We start from the raw sequence: 25,854 nt of genomic DNA, 5'->3' as shown, positions 1-25,854 counted from the left end.
CCCTCCTGGATAGTTATTTTCTCCTGGTTGCCTAGGTAGTGTGGTCCATTCCTTCTCCTGGCTCCTTAAACCCACTCGTTGCGGCTCCATTGTCTCTCTCAACAAAATAAAAGCTTCATCTTGGGGTCTGCCATCTAAACAGGGGTGGGGTTATCACGCGTATTGTCACCGAGTGATTTTGTCTGTGTCGCCCTTTTCAGACATCCCTGAGTGGCAGACACAGGTCTGTTCTGGGCACATCCGCAGAAACCGCCTCTGGAAGCAGGAGGAAGGATCACTGCCTCCCGCACTGGGCGCGAAGCGCCCGTCCGTCTGGCCTGTGCCTCCGCCGCCTCCAGTGCGGACCTTTTTCTGAGAACTCCAGTCCTTGGGGAAGTCTCCCTTCCACTCGGCTGGCTGCCTTAGGTCTCCAGGGATCACTACTGGTTTTTTTTTTTCCCTCTAGGACTGTACAGGCTCTTTCTCTTTCACCTGGCAGACTTATATATATTTGAGGACATCCAGTACCCCACCCCCTGCCATGTACTTTCCCCCAAGTCCCTCTTAGGACACGACAGGGTCTCTAAGTATTACGGTTTGATCCATGTTCCACTCCTGAAGCCGCTCTGATGGGACCAGTGCAGAAGCCAGAAGGGCCCGCACTGCCCTCATGTGCAACATCATATTTCAGGTCACGGGAACTCAGCTCCCATCCGCTCTTTTGGCTACCACACTACGAGGCTCCTTCATTTAGCATATGGCCACCCTGAAGATTATTTCATGGACTACTGCTGTTGGTGTGGTGCGGAGAGCTGGTGTGATCCAGGAGGTGATGTAGACCAGCAGATCTATTCACTGGAGGACCACAAAAGATGTATGGAGACCTCGACACCCAGAGTAGTGATGAATGGGAAAGCAGTAGGCAGTAGAAAGCAGAGAAAGCCTGAAAAATGGATCATCAAGGGGAGTCTGCAGAGACAGGAAGCCCTGGCTCCATATCAGCCTCCTCTTCAGGGGCTGGTGGTCTCGGTGAAGCACCACCATGGCCACCCCCTCTTCTCTCAATTATCCCCTCCTATAAGGACCTCATCCAGAGCCACTGCCTTCATCCACTCATCCAGGCACACACATTTGAGCATCTGTAATGTGCCAGAGCCTCAGCTCAGAAGACTCTCCCACATCTCTCTCTCTGACACTAGCCCCGCTCCTCACCCCTGGAGAATGTTTCCAACTGCCCACATCATAGCCTGACCCAAAAGCCCTGCTGTCACCTCTGACACCACATTCCTAAAAGCGAACATAGTATTGTCCTCTGCAAACTGCCTTATCGCTGACTTCCCTGTATTTAAAGTCTTTCCCCTGTATTTCTAAACACCTCCCTTGCGATGCCCTTGGATTAACCCTAATGTTTCCCTCTAGCTAGCAGGGATCATTTGCCATTTTCTAAACACGCCTTGCATTTTCCTTCTCAAATGTCACCCTGTCCAGGATGATGACAGAGGTTAATATTCATAGCTGTTTACTATGTGCTCAGCCCTTTAATCTTCATAACAACTATGAGAAGTAGGCACGATTATTATTCCCACTTGACAGGTGAGGGGACCTAGGCACGGGCAGTCTCGCAGCTAGTGAGAGGTGGAGCCAGCAACTGGACTCCAGAATATTCTCTCGATCCCCATGCACTTCCCTAACCATTCTAGCTAGCAATGATCTCTTCATTTTCCAACTTTTAGAAAATCATAACTTTCCATGTGTTCCACTGCCTCAGTTGGTATTTATAATCTCCTGCCTCTTGTCACATTTGGAAAATTATCCTATTTGTCCCATGGTGTGACAGATGCCAATAGGGCAGGAAACTACTGCTTCCTCTTCTTGGGCTGCCGAGGAGAGGCCCTTGATACCATGAGATGCTCCATTTGTATTTCCTGAGTGGATCATATTTCAATGCCGGTTCTCTGCAGAATAGCCAAGGCCTCCTGAGACTCCTGCAGGGCTGTGGGCCTGGCTCTGCGGACAACGCTCTGAAGCTCTGCAGGGCACATGCTCCTTGGAAATGTAAAACGAATGGAGTGAGCACATCTGCTTAGATGAGAGAGGTGGCCCAGGAGACTGAACACACCATCTGGGAGTGTCAGTCTTGGTTGGATAGGACAGCGCTCAGATACAAGGGTCGAAATTCCAATAATGTGGGCCATATATTCTCAGTGCCCTTTGGCTGGGTACACAGGGTAGACACGAACAGACTGATATGAGATGGCCAGCATTTTATTTTGCCAGATAAAACGACTTTTAAAATTACCATCAGCAGCATTTCGTAAATAAAAGGACATTTTCAATACCAAACAGGTAGGAAATGCACACTTTCAGAGTAAAAGCTGGTTCTTCCCAAAGAAGGGCTGTTGGTAATTTTACACTGACATTTAAAAAAAAAAAAAAATAGGTTCTAATTGAAAATATTTATGAATGTAGAAAAATTACAACCTAAAATTTTGGGAGCGTGAACTGTACGGAACTGTTCTCTTTGATTAGGGTGGTTGGTGGAGGGCTCTCTAACCCATGGGTAACAGGAAGTAGATCAAACGTGCACTTTGTTCCAGTTCTAAGGTTTTACTTTAAAACCCACGAAAAATCCAGTTTGGTAGAGAGATGTTGGCTAAAAATGGAAACAGTACTTTTATTCAACTGGAAACATTGCAGGTAAAGTGAGGGAGCGGAGACACCTGTGTCTCTCTGCCGCCTTCCTGAGAGCCGGGAGGGAGGGAGGCCCACAGGCCGTGGTCCCCAGCCTGGGGCAGGAAGGGATGCTCTCAAGACAGTTCCCCTGAATCGTGGACCAGCCTCGCTGGGGGCGCGCTGCCCCTGAAGGACGAGGAAAAGAAGGGAGGAAGGGAGGGAAGTGGGAGCTGTTTCCTCCTGTCCATCTCCTCCTTCCCTCTTAACCGCAATTTGAGAGTCCTGGAGCCACCAGGTGGTAATGTCATCGGTGATAGGCGTTTGGCAAAGAAACCCGAGAATGATGATATAAGCAAGGTGCTTTCTGGGTGGCCTCCCTGGGACCACAGTCTCCCTGGCAGAAGCCCAGGTTATCAATCACAAGACTGCACACACCTCCAATACAGGAGGAGACTTCAAGGAGAGCCAGAACAAGCAGCACGTCCGCACGGCCAGGAGCAGAAATACCCGCAGGGGCAAGGAAGTGTCCTCTACTGCGTCATTCATTGAGCATGTTTCTCGAGTCTGGGTGTGAGATTTCAAAAGATCTGAAAAACCAGCTCCCCATGCAGACGGGACAAAGAGCCTCCCAAAGAAGCTCTCCTATTCCCACTTGGGGGGCTGCTTACATCCGAAGCTGGAGGGCAGGGGGTTCCAGAACTGAGTCTCGCTGGGAGCCGCTGCGCCACACACACTGATCTGGGCCGCGTTTTCCAGACTGCCATGCCCAGTGTTTATTTTTATAGTTGAGCCGGGCTCACCCTTGAATTCCACAGGCAAACAGCATGCATGAATCAGATGTGTGTAAAGGTCATTCCTGGGAACGAGGGTACAACTCAAGCTTTAAAAGACTTTGAAAACAAAAGTTTCTTGGAAACTTCCATCACACGTTATTTAAAAGGCTCTCCTGATCCTGGCAGCAAGCCAAAGGAAGCTTTAAAACCCAAAAAGCATCAAAAGTGAAGAACATGTGGGCTCTTTTCCAGCATTTTAAAATTATTCTGGGTGATGCCTTCAGATTCAATAAGTTTCAGGATTTTGGTAAGGGAAGTGAGTAATTCTATAGTCAGACATACTGGTCGATCTATGTTAATGGGTGTGGCTGGACCTGGGGTGTCCAACCTACCTGTGTCAGATGACAGTTTTCTTAGAGGGGCCACCTGAGGGACACAGGACTGTCCAGCAAGAATGGAGCTGAAGACCCACCCCTCATCCTGGCCACTCTCGTCCTCCTCACCCTGGGGAGGAAGGCCAGGGACATGGCTAGAATTTCTGTGGTCAGGCCGAAGGCTGTTTGGGAGGGCCCTGGTGGGTCCAACAGGACAGCACTCAGGATGAAAGCCTCTCACTCTCCTTACACGATTCCTTGTGATCATCTCCTAAGCTAGAATGCAAGATCCACGAGGGTAGAAACTCTGCTGTCTTGCTCACTGTTGGGTCCCCAGTAGCTGGCACGAAATCAGCACTCAAACACTTGCTGAACAATATATTAATGAGTAGATGGTGGCCTTTTAACCTCTGGAGGCCCAGGCCTGGGGAGGCCACCAAATGTGAGCGGGGCAAGGAAGTAAACAACTGCCCGACACCTCCTTAAACCTTTGTGTACTTGCACAGAGGACCATACGCTCTGCCAAGGAGGCTGGGTAGGCAGGCACTGTCCATCCTGAGCTGAGAACCACTGGATATGTTGGGCAATGTGGTGGAGGCAGCTAGCAAGGCATGTTGAGCCCCTTAGATGTCCCAGCTACAGCTCAAGGCCGCGGGGAGAGAAGCCAGTGAAACAGGAATACCAACCCTAGTTTCTCCCAGCACAGTGCCAATTCCTGGCTGGTCATAAAACATTATTTCCTCTCAGGTCAGCCCAAGCCACAGCTCTCCTCTCATGGAGAGGATGCTACTCACACCACTGCCCCTTCTCCCGGGGTCCGCCCTCCGCTCTCCTCTCTCACACTGAGTTCGGCATGCTCAAACCCAAACTCACAGAGCACCCAGGAGTTGTTCCCTGCCAGCTCCCTGAGGTTCCAGCCAGTCCACCGAGCACACCGGTCCCTCAGGGAGGCTCACTCAGGAGCAGCCTGAGGCAGAGGGAAGGATACAGGGCCAGGGTCTAGTTTTAGATGCTGCAATTCAGCTCTAAACTAAGGGGTATAGTTCTCAACCGGCCTCCACTATGAACTTGCTGTGTGCCCTGAGGATCTTCCTCTTGGAACGAGATGTTTCTCTCTGGCAGGGGCACCCCAAGTTCCTGCTCTGCCCTCGAAGGTTGACACCAATGAGTGAGGCAGGCAGGGAGTGGTTCTTCTTACAGACCCATTTTGTTTCCATAATAAACATGTAGGAGTATTCTTCATCTCCATGAGGCACCAACAACCGAAATCATGAGGTACCCTTTTGCTACAGATGTTGGTACAGAGGGAAAAAGAAATGGAGCAGGTGTAGTAATCAGTGGTCATCGTCACTTGGCCTTAAGATCAGCGAGACTGTAGACATTGAGTGGACTGCAGTCAACGGGAAGGGTCAGGCCCCATTAAGAGGGGGCAGCCCTGCCTGAGGCCCGGGTCAAGTGAGGATGGGGCCCAGTCTTGTCAGACCTTCTGATTTCTAAGAAAAACTGGAACACTACTAGATTTTTGTATGAAATCTCAAATTTTAAAATTTGACTTGCATTTAAAACAAACAAATGAGATGGACTCAACCCACCTGTCTGGACACAAACACAGCCCGAGGTCTGCTAGACCGAAACGTCTGGGCGAGCAGCAGCCCTCCTGCCCCTGGTGCAGCCACAGAGAAGGACAGACGGGGACAGGTAAGAACAAGGGTTTCTTCCCTTGCACAGTTCCCAGAGCCGGGAATCCAGACGGACGCCCAGGCTGCACCCACGTGGGCCGGGCCTGCAGCGTCAGCTCTACCAAGACCCTGAGGGGGCGGCGTGACCGGCTGGCTCCAGGGGGACCTGAGCCCCAGCGACTCCTAACGCGGGGCAACCCTAGGCCTCCACCTCCCTCTAATCTAGCTGAGACGAGCAGCAGGTCAGGGAACGGAAGTGGATGGCGGCTGCTGGTTTTACTGGTTCTCTTCCCCTCGTTGTGTCTGGAATGAAGACAAAACCCATGAGGACAAAGGACTCCCAGTGGAGACGCAGGCCATGCACAGCAGAGGTAACCTCCGAGGTCTCATTTCCCAGTGCAGAGGCCTGTTTCAGGCTGAATTGTGTCCACCCCACCCCGAATTTATATGCTGAAGTCCTAACCCCCAGCACCTCAGAATGGGACCTTAGCCAAGAAACGCCAAAGACGGCCAGCGAACCAGCAGAAGCTGGGGAGAAGCCTGGAACAGCCCTCAGAGGAACCGATCCTGCCCACACCCCTCGGACTTCCAGCCTCCAGGCTGTGACACATACAATTCTGTTGCCTAAGCCACCCGGTTTGTGGGACTCTGTTACAGCAGCGCTAGCGAACTAACACGAGGCCCGAACTGGTTTCCCCTGGGACTGAGGCAGAGTCACAGAAGAAGGACTTCAACCAGGAAGAGAGCAGCTGAGGGAAGCATCCAGGGAGATGGGGAGGCCAGACTCCGCCTCTCGTCCCACGCTGAGGGTGTGGCAGGATCCAGGCTCTGGCAGTTAACACAGCCACCCTACCGGGCCTGTGGCGGCCCACATGGACAGCTCCTGAAGGGAGAGGCATTCGTTTCCTGTACAGAAGCGAGGGCTGGCGTGTTCCCCTTCTTCAGGGCCTGAGACGTCGCCTCAGTTTTCCCCATGTGGAAGAGGTGCACATGGGGGATGGTGGGCTGAATTGGGGGGTGAGGCACACGGCAGCCCTTTTTAGCCTCTTGGCTTATTTTGCTTTCCCCCTCCAAACCATGTGCCTCCTGGGACAGCCGTGCCACCTCCCCGGTGAGTAACATTGCCACCTCACATGTGCAGCTGGCATCTCACTGGTATCAACACAATTCTCTCTGAGAGACTGGCAGGAAGTGTTCCACAGATGGGGGAAACTGAGGCACAGGGGGACCAAGCCACTGATTCGAGAACTCTCAAATAATTGCTGGGCGAACCACACGGCACCCCACTTACAGTTCTGCCCCCACTAAGTCTCTTCCCGTGTCCTCCTCTGCCCTAACAGGGAAGACGCCATGGGGTGCCCCCGAGCCCCTGGCATGGACTCCGCCTTAGCCCCCAGCCCTCCTCGGCGCCCCAGACGCAGTGCCCCCAGAGAGGGTTTGCTTGGAGGCCGCATGAGGGGGAGAGAAAAGAAGAAGACAACAAAAAAGCTTGCACTCTGCACAGCAAACAAACAAGCCGACCACAGAGGCGGTGAAAGGAGGCAGTGTGCTGAGGGGCGGGGGCCGCGGGAGGCGGGCAGGCGGGCATAAAGGAATGTTGTTCGGGAAAGCTGGGGCTGGGCACCGAGGGATGGACAGATGGCCTTTTATCCCTGCGTTTGGCCTGAAAACCCTTTTCTGAAATGAGATGATGCCCCAGGCCCTGTGTACAGCTGCCCCCACCCCATGGAGGCTAAGAAGGCGGAGGGGGCTCCAGGTGTCCCAGCATGCCTGAGTGACCCGGGCCCTGGGCAGGTAGGAAGGGACAGGCACAGGAGGAAGAGGAAGGTGCTGGGGCCACAGGTACACCAAGAGTCTTCCTTGGGGAGAAGCCTCTGTGCTGCACCCTCAGAGAGCAGCCTCCTCAGAGCTGGTTGTTTCCAGTAGCCAGAAATGTTGGGTTCAAATGCAGACAGCAGGAGCTGCTTGCTTCAATTTCTAATAAGCCACCCTCTCCCTGACGAGGTCCGAGTCAGAAGCCAGGCCCAACCAGGTCCTGTGGCCTCTCCTATCCTTAAAACAGTTAAAATAAACCCTTTTATGTATAAAAATAAGAACTAAACAAACAAACAAAAATCATACCTGACAAGCAACAAGCCACGGAACCCCAAAAGCATTCCCACTCCTCGCCCACCCGGAGTCTCTGCGAGGCAATTAGCCCTGCGGGTCACTAGCCCAGTATTCACGGTAGGAAGAAGAAAAGAAAAGAGAAAACGAGTAGAAAACTTGTGCCCAAGGTATGACCAACTTCTCTTACTCAGGAGATGCTGGGATCCAGACAAGACAGTCCCCTCGGTCCTGCCTTACAAAGTGCCGCCTGGCACCACAGCAGCTGGAGGGCTGGGGCCGGAGTTTCAACTCTGATGAGCCGCATCCGTAGCTTGCAGGACACGAGTCCCTCAAGCTTTGCCCTTCTGTAGGTGTGATGGGACATTTCTCGGCTGCAGTCTGTCGGGACTCGGACCTCAAGGTGCCACAGGTAGGTTCATGGGATGTGCCATCCACAGAAAAATACACTTAGGCCACCTAAACGACAGTATCTCCTCAATGACCTAACATTCGGAATAAAACAAATTTCATCTCTGTCTCCAGTTTGTAAGGATTATCTCCCAAACACTGTATTTTGCTGTTTTTTTTTTTTAAAGGGAAAAACAAGAGCATTGATGTACATGTGAGTTCATATATCACAATTCCAGAACCAATATTCTTAAATTTTCCTTTTACATTCCAATAATTTAAGAAAGAAAAATAACCGTTGTCCTCATCATTACCTACAAAATAGCAATGATTATATTGCCCAAAACAGTGTAAGTCACTGAATTGTTTTGTTAATAAAATAATAACAACAAAAAAACCACCTGCTTTATACCTACCACTTCTTTTCAATGATTCAATCAATTCCCTCTCCCTCTGCCCAGACGTGGACTTTCCTTCCATTTATAATTGAGGACGTTTCTGTTCAGAGAGGTTGACTGGCTGGTCTCCAGTAGTATGGTTGGTTCTAGAACACAAGACTGAGCCTGTGCCTTCTTTTCCACTCTCATTTAACCTGGCAACCTCCAATCTCCCTGCACATCTTAACCGAGCCAAGTCTATGCGGTTGGCCCTAGAACTGTTGTCACCTTGTGAGCTACCATCTATACTCCACATTTTAGACTCATTAAACATCATGTTTACACTCATCACTCTAACGGTGCTTCAACCCCAGAGGGTGATGTCCTTGAACCACCCTAGGGCAAGTGGTCCTTCTGGGTGGTCAGTGCCTCTCTGACGTGGTCACAGGTCATCACTGGATATACAGTCTGGTGTGGTCAAGCGGAGAGGAAAAAAAGGAGCCATTGTGAATGACGTAAATGACTCAGGGACACCAGCCTCCTTGGCCAGAGCAATCCAGTTAGGATGCTGTCATCCCAGAGAGAAATGCCTCGTGACTCCTCTGAGCCACAGCTCTTGACCGTCACTGTCCAACAGAGCTTTCTGCAACGATAGACATTTTCTTAACTGTGCTGTCCAATATAGTAGCCACTAGCCACGTGTGATTACTGAGCACTTGAAATGTGGCTAGTGTGACTAAGAAACTGAATTCTTATTTCATTTAATTTTAATTAATTTAAATTTAAATAGCCACATGTGGCTAGTGGCTACCCTATTGGAGAACACATCTCTGGACTCATCCATTCAATCACCATTTGAAATCTCTGAGTGTTTTCTTGGCATCTCAAACCTAATGTGGACCCAGTGAACTCTGCCCCATCCCAAATCTGGGCCCCCAACCCAGGATTCATCATTTCAATAAATCAATCCACCCTGGTGCTCAGGTCAAAACCTTGGTACCATAGTCAACATCTCTGTCCCTTAGTCCCGACATCTAATCCATCAGCACATTCTAGTGGTCCTACCTCCAAGACATTTCCAACTTCCATCCATTTCCTTTCATCCCCACGGCCACCCAGTTCAGGCTACCTCCCACCTGGACAACAGCAGTGTGGCCTCTGAGCTCTCTTCTTGCTTGACCCCCTCCAATGTGCCCTCCACACAGCAGCCAGGATGCCCTAATAAGATACAGACCAACTTTGCTAGCCTTCTACTTAAAATACCCCGGCTCACTGTCCTCAGAACATAATCTAAGCTCCCTACAATAACCCATGAGCTCAACTGAGGCAGGGCTCCAGCTCACCCCTCCGGCTTTACCCCACACTATGCTCTCCCTCACCCGCAACGCTTCAGCAACACCAGAGCCTCCTTTTGGATTCCTGATGTCACCAAGTCCTGTCATACCCCAGGGCCTTTGCACTTGGCCTTCTCTCTACCTGAAATATTTTTTAACCCAGTTTTAATTACGACAACTCCTTTTCATCCATCAGATGTCAGATCCTCAGAGACGCCTTCTCTGACTCCCCTAATCAGATGCAGCAGCCACCACTGTCACAGCCCTTTGCTCTAAAATATATTATCTACTGTTATATGTGATATATATGTACACAGAGATATATACACACACGCACGCGCACACACACACACTGTCGTAGCTCTTGCCACCACCTGTAGTTATCCTGTCTCCCTCCCTCCACTGGTAGGTACGCCTCAGAGGACAATGACCAGTTATATTTGTATCCCCAGCACCAAGAGCGGTCTGGGCATGAGGGGATGTCCACTGCATTTGTGACTGAATAGAAGGAGGAATGGTAAGGAAAAGGTGACAGCCCTACATACCCTTAGGGCCTCTGCCAGCCTCATTTTTGGAGACTGTCCCTGACCAGGGTGAGTGTCCCCAGCACTGCAGTTGTCCAGGGGAAGACAGAATGAGGGCAGCAGGTTAGTGCAGACCTCACCCGCCCAAGCTGGTGGAAGGGGCAACTCTTGAGAGATGAAAATGTCACCACTCTCCAGCTCCTTCAGGGGGGTGAGTGGCCTTGCCCTAGAGGGTCTGAGCACTTAGCAACCCAGGTTCTGAACACATTTATGCCTCGCCATCTACCTGGAATCGACATGTTCTCGGCCGGAGCTAGAGCTGAGAGGACTGGTAATCGTCCTGTTTCGGTGTAAGCTACACGTTCTGTTTCACAGATCTCACGTGATCTCATTGTGGCCACACAAAATCCTGCAGGAAATCAGGAAACCAAAGCTGGGAGGGATTAAATGACTCATACAATGTCACACAGCCAATGAGGCACAGAGCTGGACCCAGAGTGAGGGCTCAGGCTGCAGATCCCAGGCCCCTACTCTCACGAGGCCACAGGGTGGACTCCCCGTTAATGCCCAGTGCACACGTACTCTGCGCCAAGCCCCACACTGCGAGTTTGGGGTGCTGATCTTTAGTAATCCCAAGAAATCTGCTCACCAAACCACTTTTGGTGCCTCCACTTTTCCCATCTCAATTCTCCCTCTGCCCTTAGCCCTCTAGGACAGTGGGTTATAAACTTTATGGTGCTGCTGAGTCACACAGAGTGCTTGTTTAAAATACAGATTTCTGGAGTCTTGCCTTCACAGATTCTGATTTTACAGGTTTGGAGAGTGGCCCAAGAATCTATTTATATACGTATATAAAATTATATCCTTAGTCTAATTAATTCTTTAGCTTAGTTACATGTGTTTCTTTTCCACTCAAATGAAGCATCACACTGTTCACTCGTCTTCAATATTGGAATCTTTGTCACTACGAGTCATTTTTCTGAAATGTAACACAGTTCTCCGGTGCTCCTTTGTGAAGATGGAGGCAGATATGGAAGTGCTCTATCTACAAGCCAAGGATTCCCAGCCCCGCCAGGAGCTAGGCGAAAAGCATGGAACAGATCCTCTCTCACAGCCTCCAAGGAACCAACCCCACTGACCCCTCGACTTCAGATTTCCAGCTTCCAGAACTGTGAGAGAATCGATTTCTGTTGTTTTAATTCACATGCTCTTACGCTGTTTTATTTATTTTCCCACTCGGCCCTTTAAGAACACACCTGTGAGTGATGTCCACAATGGAACTACTTAGTGTATTTTCCAACATTTAATTATGAAGAAGTTTAAACAAACAGCCAAGCTGAAGGATTCTCACCGTGAATACCTATATCCCCACTACCTGGATCCTAACATTCACATTCTATTTCTTTTTAAAAGCAATCTTTAAAGACTTGTATATATTGGTGTCTAACTCAATCATGGGGTCATATCCTTAGGAGTGATTACTAAATGTGTGTTAAATTTGTTTGCTTCCTTTTAAAAACTGGGTATAACTTTCACATAGTAAAAAATTACCAGTCATAAGTGTATATAGTTTGATAAGTTTTGACAATTATATGTCTCCTTATAGGCAATGCCCAAATCAAGGTGTAAGAACATTTTCATCATCTCAGGAAGTCCCAGGACTGTATTTATTTTTTATTTTTATTTATTTATTTTTTTAACGCCTACAGCACCTGGTCTTCCCAGGTGGTCTCCCATCCAAGTACTAACCAGGCCCGACCCTGCTTAGCTTCCGAGATCAGATGGGATCGGGCTTGTTCAGGGTAGCATGGCCGTAGACCCAGGAATCTATTTTTAATATAAGCTCCTCATTTGATTTTGTTGAAAGGAAGGTGGGAGATAAGTATGCAGTTCCCTTGGCCAGAGAGACAAGAAGTTTGAGATTTACAGGGCTCTGACAAAGAGGCAGCAGGTTTCCTGTTAGCAAGCACAGCTACTTCCCTATTCTGCTAGCCGGCTGTTCACACACACACAGAACTTGACCCGCGGGCCTCTCTTCCAACCACAGGCTGTGGACACAGTGCAGGAAATGTACACAGGACCCACCCACGTGCTGAGTTCCAGCAGCAAGGCTGCTTCCAGATGCTCCCCCTTCATCCCTCCTCACCCCTCCCCACCCCTACATTCCCTGCTGAAATCGCTACCATTCCATGACCGCTTGGACACCCACTTTGGACCTTCCCATGGGCCTGTCGCCTGCGTGGGCTTCCTTGAGCCGCTCCTCCTGCTCTGGCCACACAACCTCAGGGTCAGGTCAGGCTGGGCAGCCCCAGCCTCTGAAAGTCAGTCAGACTCACTGTATGTCCCTAAGGCCAGCAACAGGGCCCAGAAACGCTGCTTGCTCCTGGCCTGCTCTTTGCTTTCTCTAGGGCGGGCAGGTGGGAGCAGAATCCTGGCTGGAATGGAACAGGAGAAGAAAAATCTAATGGCTAAAACCTAATTTAAAAAATGAGTGATTTCATTGATACAGAATAGAATCCAAAACAGACCAAAATATCTGTGACTATGAGGTGATTTAATACTGAAACCCAGGCAATTGATATGTGATTGATGTATGACTGTTTTTTAAATCAGTAGGAAAAATAGATTATTCCATAATTCTACTGGGATAACCAGTTGGTCATTTGGAAAAATATAAGCTTAAAATAATCTCTATTTTGTTCCTCATTCCAAAAAAAAAGAAAAATCCAGGTACGTAAAACATTTAAACAAAAACAAACAAGTAATATTAAAATATTAAGCATAAAATTATTAGCAGGATACTAAAATATTTTTGGTTTTATGTATGAAATCTTAATGTAGAGGTGGTCTTTTTAAGAATAACAAACCTTGATATCTTTATGTGGAAAATTTAAAGATTCAGATGAAGAAGAAACATTAAAGTCAAAAGACGTGGGAAAACTGGAGGACAAATAGTAATACATACGATGGGAAAAAAGGATATAAAAATACACTTTATATATAAAGAGTCATTATAAATCAATAAGAAAAAGATCCACCACGGTGTAACCTCATGCCTTCGATTCATCTCTAATGGATGTGCCATGGAAACACTGGGCACCTGGGGACTCGGATTCCAGGATCTCTCAGGGCTACAGGTTTCTCATGTGAAATGGGAGAACCGACATCTGCCTCACCTATGTTAAGGGTTCAAGCAGAAATCAGTGGGAAAATACTTTGAAAAGTGTGAATCGCTATATAAACATAGGTGTGTTACTATTAGTTCTTCCAGGCTCATTGTTATCCAGGGTTCTTGGATCTGAGTCCCCAAAGATTCAAGTTGCAAAAGACAGCAAAAACCACCCTAACATGCAACTATTCATGAGTTGACTGATCACTTATAAATTTTGTCCCTGCTCAAACACCAACCCCAAATTTCCCCAGTTCCCCAAGGCAAAGTGATGGTCAAGGCTGCTATCATCTGACAATATCCAATAGAACAAAATACGAACTGATTGCAAAGTAAAATGGAAAATAGATGCAAAAGTACAAAAAATTTCAGGTCAATGAAAGAGACAAAAAAACTGTTTTATTCACAACTCCATTGCCAAATAAGGATCTGGCAAAGTTAGGCGATTTAACATTGAAACACAGACAACTGAAAAAGGATGAGGCCCTTCAAAAGAGAATGACCTGTTTATCAAAGGATCAAGAGAGATCCTTAGTCCTTAAATAAATACTCTTGATAAAATGACCTTCTTTCTGAACAAACTGATGGTTGTCAAAGGAAAGGGGGATCTGGATGGAAAAGGTGAAGGGATTAAAAAGTACAAATTGGCAGTTACAAAATAGTCATGAGGATGTAAATTACAGCATAAGGAATATAATCAATAATATTGTCATCACTATGTACGGTGTCAGGTGGGTACTAGACTTACTGGGGGGATCACTTTGTAAGTTATACATGTCCAATCACTATGCTGTACAATATAATATTGAAATTAATATAATATTGAATGTCAACTGTAATTGACAAAAAGTTTTTAAATGACTCTCTTTAGGATCATGCTATGAACAGCCAATGCAAAGTTTGGAATGTCACATTGTGCTTTCACACAGTTTTATCAGAAAAACCACCCACGTGCACAAAAACAACACTATTTGATTTGTTATTTGCTCAATTTACAAATCAGCGTGCAACTGCAATCTGAATTGTTCTGTTAGATTAAAATAAACTAAAAAAATACATTTGCATTTCATTTTTAAGGGTAATCAATTTCCCTCTCCTGACCCCCACTGCATTTTCTATGAAATGTTGATCTTCATTTAAAGTAGGTTCACTTTAAGTGACCTTTTATCCTAGGAGTCAAGGACTTTCCTACTTAGGTCCAAGAAACAACTGAATTTTTTATGGCCCTCTGTCTCTAACCTGCATAAGTCATTACACTTGGTACCCCAAAGGGTTGTGACTGGAACAAGAAAAAGTGACCACTAAATCAGGTTAGCCTGGCGTTTTCCTGGGTTTGGGGGAAATACAAGATCATGGAAGCTATAGTTAATCAGCCCGATGTAAGTGCTCCTTATTCCTCCACGGCAGCCAGTCTCAAAGTGTGGGCCTTGAATTGACTTAAAAATTTGAGGTCTCTTTTCTTTGATCTTTGTGGATAAATGACGCCTGTTTCATAGACTTTTATCATTACATGAGACTGGAGACTATTAGCAACTAAGTGGGTTATTATAGACTATTAACATTTGGAATTTATGAACTAAAACTCGCCATTACTAGAGATCCCTAAACCGCGGCGATTCCATTTTCCAGTGGGAAATCTGAGCATCATGCAATGTTTAGCAATGTTGAAAACATTCCACTGGGCACAGAAGAATGTAGAGAACTAGAACGCTACTCCTTTTCAATTCTATTCCTTTTAAAAAAGAAATTATCACTAATTAGGGAATTATCTACCAAGTTCACTGTAGATCGCATGGCTCACTCTAAGAATGTAGTCACATGGACTTGCATCAATGGAATTTCTGGCTACTAGTTTTCCTATAACATGGTTTTAAGATATTCTGTATGCATCATAGTTCAAATATATTAAAACAAATCTCCCCAAAATTGCTTATCTAGTACTGCTATTTAAATATCTTTCAATATACGATCAAGGTAAGAAAACAAAATATTTGGATAATTATGTTTGGGGGCAATGTTTCACAACAAAAAATCCTGAGTATGAGGTTTATATTTCTCAATAATAAAATTGAGTGTTGTTAGCATCAAGTTCATTGCTTCCCAATTTTATTTTCATGACTAAGCTCTTTTTCCATGGGAGAGCAAGAGCAGGTGGAGTGGTCATTAGGGTCTTCCTAGGTGAGCAGCAGTTAGAGAAGATTGAGAACCACTGTTCTGAGACTCTATGCTTTAGAAAATCTGTATGAAAAGACACAGGAAAGAGTAAACAGAGCTGGAAATCTAGGCAACCTGGGTCCTACCTATGTATGTCATCCAGACACATACAGCCACATGGGGACTGGTTACATCCCTGAGAGCTGTGAGGGCTCTCGATTGGCATTTTCTATGGTTAATTTCACTTCTTCCCTTGTTGGGGGCTCACAGGCAAGAGTGAACTACAGTAACCTGGTATGGAAAATGTTTTGCCAACTCTCTCTGGCTGCAAATAACTTAGGGCAAAGGCAGAAATGAGTGACTCAATTGATAGCCTTCCATCCTTTCCCTCAACTCCTAAACCTTTTGGCCAGCAAAGAAGAAACCAGAAAGAGATTTTTTTTTTTTTTTTTTTTACATTTTAATTCTTGAAGTATCTTGTGTGTACTACTACCACCACTTTTCCTTGCAATTTTGTACACATCTCAGCTTTCCAAGCAGCTCATTAACTCATGTATTCAAACCTTTATTAATTCCTGTTGTCATGCACCAGTGTGCTAGTGTGTCCTAGAGAAACCCAGATGAATCAGACAATTCCAGTCCTCGGAGAGTTTCCATTGCAGTGGAGAAGATAAAACACATAGTGAAAATACAATAAATGAGGAAGAACATGATGAATGCTAAAATGCAGATACGAGAAAAGTTCTATGAGCGTTTGGGAGAAGGAATATACCAGTTCTAAATGGGGAAGTAAGGAGACGCGAGTTAAAGAAATAGCATTTGGGCTGGACTTAAAGGATGTGGCAGTGGGGAGCCACTGAAGACTTAGGAATACTGCTGTAACATAACCAAGTTCTCTGTAGGTTTCATAGGCCATGGGGTGCAGGAAGCATGGGCAGGGAGGGACCTGCTCAGAAGATTGCTGCAGTAATGAGCGTCTGGGGCTCTGACCAAAGTAAGGCAGGAGTGGGGAGGCATCCTGGAAAGAAGACGAAGGAGGCTCACAGGGATTAGCACGTGGTCTCCTTTTTCCAGTTATTCCCCATTTCCCCCATTTTATAGCCTATGAATTCTCTAGGACAGAGCAGGCAACGGAGACAGTTGCTGTTGAGAGTAAGGAAAACACAGATCATCGCCCAGACATAGTACCTGTACCACAGAGCACAGACTGCATGATTCCGTTTAAGCATTGTGCACTTTTCTGGGAAAAGAAGAGCAAGAGAAACTAGCGATGGAATCTGAGAAGTAATGATGGGGGTATAGGTGGTGAGATAGATGGAATGATGTACCCCTCCTCCAAAGTCTATGTCCCAGTACCTGAAACCTGGGACTATGTCGCCTTATATGGCAAAAGGGACTTGGCAGATATGATTAAGATAAGGACCTTGAGATTATCCTGGATTATGCAGGTGGGCTCAGTGTACTCACAAGGGTCCTTACAAGTGAAAGATGAAGGTAGGACAGTCAGAGTCAAAGAAGTGACATGAGGGCAGAGGTCCGAGCAAGGCAATTGCTGGCTGGGGCCGTGAGCCAAGGAATACAGGCAGCCTCTCAGAGCTGGAAAAGGCAAGAACACAGATGCTCCCCTATAGCCTCCAGAAGGCAGGCTGCCCTGCCTATTTGTTTTTGACTTCTGACCTCCAGAAATGTAAGAAAATACATTTGTGTTGCTTTAAGTCACCGAGTTTGCAGTAATTTGTTACAGCAGCAATAGCACAAGTGGAAAACAAAAGCGTGTAGTATATCTTTCACTTGGGCAGGCAAGTGAAGAAAGTATATCAAAGAGGGGGAGTGATCACCATGCCAGGTGAGATAAGGTGAGACCTGACCACCGGGTTTAGTGAGGTGAAGGTCCTGACGACCCTGCCTAGGGCAGTTTCAGCACTGTGGTGGGTTTCAGAGAGAACAGGGTGCTTATTACCTGTCTGTCTAAATGAATGAAAACAAGAAATGGATCAGCAATGAGTGTGTGTCATAAGAAAAATAAATAAATGAATAAGGGAAGGGAAGATGATGGATGTTGCTTAGGTATCAGTTTGGGTTCTTTACCGGGAATATTACCAAAGGTGATGACTCTCAGGTGTTTCTGGGAATCCTGTTTCTTTTTATTTCGTCCAGTGAGTCATAACTTCTAATATTTTCCCAAATTTGTTTCTCAAAGCCCTTTTACTCCCTGAATTCTAGGGTGACACCAAGGAGCACCCCTGGAGTCTATGTTTACCCTGGTCTCACATGGAACCACAGTGACCTGGGTCCCTGCACACTCTACTAACTAGCCCTAGGTAAGTCTCACCCGGCACCACAGCAGGACACAGCTTGGAAGTCACTGACAGGTAGTAAAGGATGGTGGCTGCTGAGTGGCCAGGCAGGCTCAGTGGGAAGCCCTCTTATAGACCAAACTGATCTCAATCCCCCTCAGCAGACTTCTCACGTCTACCATACTCTGCAGGTGTGGGCAGTTTGACAAGTTCCTCAAGCATGATTTTTTTTTAAAAATCTGAATTCCCAGCTCAGACCAGCTTTCCAAGTCGGGCTGTGCTCAAGATGTTCTGGAGCCTCGGGTGGGGTGGGAACCCCGTCTTATTGCACCTAGATCTCCTCTTTATTGTCCAATCCCATTTATTTACTCAAGTCTTAAACCTCTGAATGGCTAGATGGACCTGAAAGCCTGGCAGAACCACATGTGGCAGAATCTGTGGACTTCTTAGTCACTCAGAGGTGGATGTAACCTGTGGGATTAGGACATGGCACCCAGAGACATTAAGAAATCAGGTGACCCCAACAGCAGTGGCTGGGGAGTTGAGGCTTGCCTTCCTCCAGGGTCTTCTCCAACAGGGGGCTTTTATCCAGGCAGGTGGATAAAAGGTCGTGTGTGAGATGGGTAAGCTTGAGCTGCCCTTTCACAGGTATTATCCCCTTGGCAGCAGGTTTGGGGGGAGGGAAGGATTTTGGCTGGGCTGTGATGAAAGCTGTAGCTCTCGCACTAGAAAAATGTACAATAGTGCCTCTTTTTACACACAATTTCGTCTTTCATCAATTCCAGAAAATGATTCGAAGAATGCCAGAGTTAAGAAGTTCTGCTTCATATGTTTTCCAAAGGGTGACACAGACTCCACTGATGGTGCCCAAGATGATTTCAGGGGGTATGAGGATGAGCATTTCTTCTTTTCATAGCTCAATTATTTATTTTATAATCTATATGTGTTTTATCTCCATATATTTTAAAGTGCATGTAAAACTTGTGATTTCACTGGCATTATTGCCTCGCATTACTAAATACTAAAAGAAAAGGTGAATCTAGTTAAAAATAAATTTTAAATATAATCATTCAAGTGGTATGCCAATTCGAAAAAAAACCAGGACAGCGGTTCCTGGATGACCTAAGTCTGGGAAACATGGTACCTGTGGAAGGAAGGTTTGGACCTAAAGTTCTTTTCTGTTTCTTTTTTTTTTTCCCCCCTTCAATGCTGGTCGCAGTTCAGTAAATGAACTTCATGTCCCACTAACAATGTGAGCTGCAGCTAGAACACTGCCCTTTCCTGAGCTGGGGGTGAGGAGCTTGACCATGCTGGCCCCTGAGAGCCACGGCGAGAAGAAGGCCTGGCTTCCCTGCTCAGCCATTGATCTCTCACTTGCTCCAGAGAGGCAGCTTGGCTTCCTCGAGTCCGAGACCATGGCCACAGCAGACCTCGTCTCATCCCCACAGTATGTTGGCTCAAACAAGTTTGACTTGTTTTGTGTGTGTGCCTTCGTGTGAGTGTGAATGTGTGTGTAAGTGTGTACACAGATGGGTGTGGCAAAGTGGGGAACAGGGGAAACCAATGAGGCCGAGCTTTCTCCCTGGGAATTTCACAGAAGAGCTCCAGAATGCTCCCCTCCAAAGACTTCCTAGGAGGGGCACCTTTCAGAAATGAGATCCAAGTGACAGAGCAGGTTCATGACACTCTCCTTCCCCATCAACACCTCTCCTGGCCCTCACATTACAGGAGTCAGGCTCTAATCTCCACAGGTTCCTGTATCCCTGCTCCAGCAGGAGAGGAGGAAGGCGGAGAAGGTGGCTAGAAGGGCTTAGCTAGAGAGAAGAACAGCAATGCCTTGTCTCCACTCAGGCCTTAAGAAGAGGGTTTCTCTTTGAAAGGATACCCCACTCCAGATTTCTCCTCTAATTGCCTCTCTCCCCCAATTTAAAGACAACCTTATACCTGTTTCTAGAATAGATATCTATAGACAGAAGCTAACAGGCAACTGGAGTATCGAGCAAGTATGGCCAGTCATTGGTCAAATTTGGGCCATGGGTTTGTAAGTCTGTTACTAATTGTCCGTTTGTTTCCCCACATCCTCAGGTTGGGGCCCAGAGTTAAGGATGACTGCAACATGACCAAACTGGGACTCTTGGGGTAACAGGTGAGTACAGGGGTAGGGAGCAAATCTGGACTTAGTATCCTCTGAATCCAACCCCTGAGGGTTGCGAAGCAAAGCAAAATCAAACCATACTGCTGTCCTGGTCAACAGAGCCAAGAGGTGGAGCCATCAAGGCACCTGGCCAGGAGTGATGCTCACGGTGGGACCGGGAGAAGCCACACCCTAAGGCTCCTGTTTATAGAACACAGCTAAAACATATGATGGCTCCCATGAGCCATCGCAAGCCTGGAAGTCTCTGATATTCTGGTCCCAATCTCTAATTTTCTGCAGTCAGCTTTAGCTGTATCTACGACTAAACCTTTGGCCCCTTCAGTATAACCTGACACCAACATCAACTTCCGAGATTAAACTGGGCTCCCATAGCAGAATGTGGAGTCCTGGCATTTTATGGATGAAATCTCCCAAATTCAACCCCTCTCTCCCCTCAGTCACAGCCACCATAGTGCCAGCCACCATTACTGCTTGCTGGGCTGTGCAAGAGCCTCCTGCCTGGCCTCCTTACACTCACTTGGGCTCCCTTCATTCTTTCTCAGCTTTGCAGCCAGGGTGCTCTTCCAAATATGCAAATCTGACCACGCCACACCCATGCTCGAGTCCCTTCCCTGGCTTCCCACTGTTCTTAGAATCAAGTCCCAAATCCTGACCGCTGCCTAGGAGGCCCTGCATGACGTGCCCGCAGCTGATCTCTGGCTACCTCCCACATCCCTCTCCTTGCTCACCAGCCTCTGTCACCTTGGTTTTATTTCTTTGCCTTGACTGTGCCGAGCCTTTACCCTCCAGAGCCATCATACATGCTGTTCCCTCTGGCTGGAATGCTTTTCACACCACACTTTACCCAGTTAAGTCTTATCCATCCAATAGCTCTCAGTGTAAATGACACTTTCTCAAGAAAGCTCTCCCTGAACTCTTCCCCTCCAGATCCATACTCTGAGAACACAAGTAATTAAATGATTATTGTGCAATTAGTACATCTTTCCCCCCCCCCATTAGCCTGTGAGCTCCATGAAGACCAGTATTGGTTTTAGCCATTAGTGCCTCCCCAGTGCCTACCTCAGTGCCAACCATTGAAGAATTAGGCAACATAGCCCAGGCAAGGAGAGTAGCCACCTGGAATAGTGAGAGGCAAGTCCTTTTTGCAAAGATCTAAAAGCATTTGCTAGGGCCATCATGAAAGCAAGAGCTAGAAGGATGGAACAACTGTTGGTTATATCAAAGTATGATGGACCCACTGTCACCAGTCCTACAGCCAGACCTGGGGAAGGCCAGAGGATTCATTTTGACCTCTGGCCTGAACTGCCTGGAGCCCTGTAGATAGAGGCTATCTCCCGTGCCCAAGGATCTTTGGGATGGAGACAGCATTGATTTTGGAGTCAGATCTACATACCTTTCCACTAACTAGCTGTTTGACCTTGGACGATTACAGATCCACCCGAAACCTCAGTTTTCACATCCTAAAATGGGGATAACAAAACCTACCCCAGGCTCGATTAAAGGCTTAAATATTATAATGAGCCTGTACTGCACAGCAGCCTGCACCTCAAAGCACTAATCCCTTCTTCCCAGCAAAACAGGCTTAGCCCTGTCATTTCGCCCTTTGGACACACAAGCCGGCAGGTAAGACAAGGAATAAAGGGAAGTCCGAGGGGGTGGGAGGACATGGTCCACCCAAGACACTGCCCTGACTTCTCTGCCTACCCAGGAGAGCCCTAGAGCAAGACTGGTGATGGAGGGGACCAGGAAATCTAGGTTAGAGGAGAAGGTGACTGATCTGTGCCTTTTGGGAGCAGGAGTAGGATGAGATGGGGAGGGAAGAACAGGTGAGCTTGGAAGCTATTATTCAAATAAAAATGAAGAGCAGTTGCAAAGAGGGAGAGGCTACTAAGAAAATAGGAAAGACTAGGGGCTGGGAAAAGGCGATCAGAGTTGTCAGATGGTGCAGGCTGCAGAAGGAACAAGTAGAAAGGAGGGTGTAACTTGGGAAGTGGGAGAAGTAGCAAATAGAAGGGGGTCGGGGTTAAGGCTGGAGAGGAAGGGCAACCCCCTGGTGAGGAGCGCTCGGCGAGGGGTCGGGGCAGAGGGCAGTGTGACCTGTTTGCTGGAACGAAGAGAGGGGAAGCAGAGGTGAGGGAGGAGGATGTCACCTTGGGTGCTCCTAGAGGGCAGGTGAACGCGGCTTGCCTGGGCGTGGAGAGTTGAGGGAGGGCGGAGGAGAGTGCAGGTGATTGTGACTGCGGGCCCGGCTGTACCTGAGAGTCTCCTTGCAGCTCGCCCACGTAGTACTGCTCAAGCCAGCGGCGCGCGTTGGCCGAGTGCCGGTGCGGCGGCCCGTCCAGGTCGGCGCTAACATCCTGGCCAGCTCGTGCCCGCAGCAGCTGCTCGCCCCCCGGGTGCTGCCGTAGGAAGCCGGTAAGGTCGTAGAGGCGGGCCCCACAGCGGACCCAGCAGGCGCCGGCCTCCAGGCGCTGCTGGACCTCGGCGGGTGAGAAGGAGGCAGCGCGGAGCGGAGTGGAGGCCATGGCGGGAGGCCGGAGCTCGCAGCTCGAAGCCCAGGCGTCCGCTCGGCAGTTGCCCAGCGCGCCTCTAACATCCCCTGAGCCTCGGCAGCCTTAACCCGCGGGCCGCCACCGCACCTGCTCATTTGCATGCGGCGCTCCCATTGGCCGCTCCGCGGGACGCGGCCCAAGCTCGGAGGGGCCGCCTTCCCCATTGGCAGGCAGGACGCCCCGCAGACCTCCGCGTGGCTGGCGGAGCGCTGAGTGCCGCCAGCCAGGTGGCCCCGGGCAGGTAGAGGGCGGGCACGCCCGCCAGGTGTGTCCCATCGCAGGCGGAGAGCCAAGGAGGCGGGCGGATCCAGAAGGACCAATTCTTCCTGTCTCCAGTGGCTGTCTGGAGGGACAGACATCCTCGGTGGCCTGATGGCCAGTGGAATAACTCTTCTGCTGCTGTTTTATGAGAGAAATTTGCAGTTTTCATCCTTAGGCTCCAGGACGGGTCAGGAGGTGGAAGGCAGGGTAAGGGCTAGAGTAAGGCAAGTGAGGCACTGGCCTCCAGCGCAAAATTTAAGGGACTACTACAAACTCAGTAATCACAATACATAACATTTTAATGTAATATTTAAAAAAGCATATCGGTGCACAACGATGTGAATATACTTCATGTCATAGAACTGTAAAATTTTAATGGTTAAAATGGTAAATTTTATATTATGTATATTTTTACTACAATAAAAATATATAATAATTTCTTTTTAATAAAGTCATATCGGCAAACCACAGCCTGCAGGCTGGCCACCTGCTTCTGTAAATAAAGTTTTACTGAAACCAGGACTAGTGAGGTGAGTGAAACAATATGATGAAAATGAAGGATGGGATCTTGTCTTTAATTTTTAAAGTTTTGATAGTTTGTTCATAATTTGATTTTTTTTGCATTAATTTTAAATTTCTAAAATACTGCATTAAAATATTCTTTATTTTAGAGCCAGCCATTTGTGAAGCTCCTCCTCTGTGTTTCAGAGAGCGGTAATTCATTGTTCAGGATGTTGCAAGTTTTGCTTCTTATTTGTTAGGCTCATAGATCCTACAACTGTCTGTAAATATTCTTTAAAGCTTAAAAAAATTTTTTTATCTTGATTACTGAGTTTTTTGGCGTGCCCTTAAGTTTTTCACCCAGAGTGACTGCCTCACTTGTGTTACCCTGGTCTCGCCCTGAAGGGAGGACCCTGAGGGAAGAATGGAGAATCCTGTTTCCATTATTGAAAGGGAACTAGGGACCTAAGAGAGTAAAGCCAGATGGTCATGCTAGAGGGAAAGGAAGACTGAGTGTACTCATCCAGTTTGGTTTATAAGAGGGAAGAGCTGCACACAATTTTACTTGCCCAGAGATTGGAGAACCTCACTTGAATTCATGATTTGTACTTTAAGGATCCTGGGACTGAGGCTACGCCATCTAGCTGGGCTCAGTCTCACTCAGGAAAAGGTATTTTCAGGGTCATCTTGGTTTATGCTCTTCTGAGGTTGGCATCTATGCCGAGCCAGCACTGTGGGGGAAGCCTGGCCCAGATGCGTCAGGAGCCACCCAACAATGGACGTGCCCAAGGTCAGGAATTGTCTCTTCCTTCTCTCCCTTCTAGGCCTCTCACCTGGCTCACCTTCAGAGAGTTGGCAAGAGATGGGTTGAGTCTATGGATCTGTTATGGAACTGCTGCCCAACAGGCCCAGAGGCCTTAGGACACTAATATTGCATTTCTCAAGTGGCAAATGTATAGTCACCTTCACTCCACTTCCATACCTACTGTTCCAAATATCTTGTATGTGCAAAAGCTGTCAAACACAGACTCATAGGTGTTCTCAGTTTCTTTCTACTGATATCTGTGCGACACCCTCATTTTGATTTCTTGCCATCACCTTAAACTCCTATTGTCTGAAGTTGAAACAAGCAATTTAGCCACCCGTTCAGAATTGTAACACGTTTCTTGCCACAGTAATTCCACTTCTAGAAATTTGATCCTAAAGATACTATATAAAGATGTATGCATAATAACCTTGTCACATTTTTCATAGACTAGAAACAACCCAAATATTTATCATTAGGGAGGACTGATTAAATAAACTATGTAGCCATTAGAAAGAATGAGATAGGTCTATGTGTATTGATAGAGAACAATATATCTCCAGTACATTGTAAGTGGAAAGCAACAAGAACAATGTATATGGTATGCTAACAATTATTTTGTTATTTTTAATTCTTTAGTCTTTAAAAATATTTTCAGTGCAACCAAAAGAGTATATATAAATTTTAAAGCAAAAATAGTATAATTAACTCAATGAATTTGCCTCCCAGCCCAAAAGCGAGGACATTACCAAACACTTGCACCTACTCCTATACTCCAAACCTCCCACCTCTCCACCTCCTCCCAAGAGGTAATCACTGTCCTGACTTTTGGGCTTTTCCTTACTTTGCTTTTATTTTTAATATATTTATCACATCTACATGTATGTCTATATAATACGCTGTTTTGATTAGCTTGTTTTTTAGTTTTTTGAAAATCATATAATATTGTATTTTACTTTATGTGGCATTGCACGTTTTATTCAATAGTGTTTTAAGATTTATCCATGTCGTTGAGGGTCAGTGTAGTTCATCGGTTTTCACTGCAGTGTCATATTCCACTATATGAATTTATTTACCCATTTTCCTTTACTTATAGGTAGGAATTTGAGTTGTTTCTTTTTTTTCTATTATAAGCATTCTTGTACATATAAGTGAGAGTTTATATAGTCCATATACCTAGGAATACAGTTGTAGTCATGGAGTATGCAAATGTCCACGTTTATAAGATAAAATGTAAATTAACTTCTAAGTGGTTGTACAATTTTACATCCCCATGAAAGATGTATGAAAATCCTTAACCCTAAGTCTTGGAACAAGGCAAGGCTCCCCACTTTCATTACTTATACTTAACATTGAATTTGAAGTCCTAGCCAATAATATAAGGCCAACAAAAGAAATGAAAGGCATAAAGAGCAGAAACAATGGCTTAAAAAATTCTCTACTTGCCGATAACATGATTGTTTACATAGAAAACCCCAAATGATTTGCAAAGCAACTAGAATAAATGAATGTAGCAAGTTCACAGGATCCAAAGTCAAAATACAAAATCAATTGTGTTTTAATTACGAGCAGCAAACAATTGGGGAATTAAATTTTAAGACTCCCATTTATGTCAAAAAGCATAAAATATGGGTCTACAGCCATGCCACCCTGAACATGCCTGATCCTGTCTGATTTCAGAAGCTAAGCAGGGTCGGGCCTGGTTAGTACTTGGCTGGGAGACCACCTAGGAAGACCAGGTGCTGTAGGCT

At 46.9% G+C, this 25,854-nt stretch overlaps 1 protein-coding gene and 2 non-coding genes across 3 annotated transcripts in view; 1 reads left to right on the top strand and 2 right to left on the bottom strand.

Annotated features, from left to right (window-relative positions):
- Window positions 1-22,510, bottom strand: part of FA2H (fatty acid 2-hydroxylase) — a 42,816-nt gene extending 20,306 nt beyond the window's left edge. The window contains exon 1 of the mRNA XM_006908822.2: window positions 22,240-22,510. Coding sequence (XP_006908884.1) covers window positions 22,240-22,509 — 270 coding nt within the window. The 5' untranslated portion in view covers window position 22,510. The remainder of the gene's footprint in view (window positions 1-22,239) is intronic.
- LOC112477330 lies at window positions 11,910-12,028 on the bottom strand. Its single transcript, XR_003045423.1, has one exon. It is a non-coding gene; the product is annotated as a 5S ribosomal RNA (ribosomal RNA).
- Window positions 22,511-25,735: 3,225 nt separating the features above from the next.
- On the top strand, window positions 25,736-25,854 carry LOC112477354. Its single transcript, XR_003045427.1, has one exon. It is a non-coding gene; the product is annotated as a 5S ribosomal RNA (ribosomal RNA).

This window comes from Pteropus alecto, unplaced genomic scaffold, assembly GCF_000325575.1.
Source record: "Pteropus alecto unplaced genomic scaffold, ASM32557v1 scaffold123, whole genome shotgun sequence".
Taxonomy (NCBI): Eukaryota; Metazoa; Chordata; class Mammalia; order Chiroptera; family Pteropodidae; genus Pteropus; species Pteropus alecto.
The sequence above is the reverse complement of the archived record's forward strand: the minus strand, read 5'-3'. Positions and strand labels throughout refer to the sequence as shown.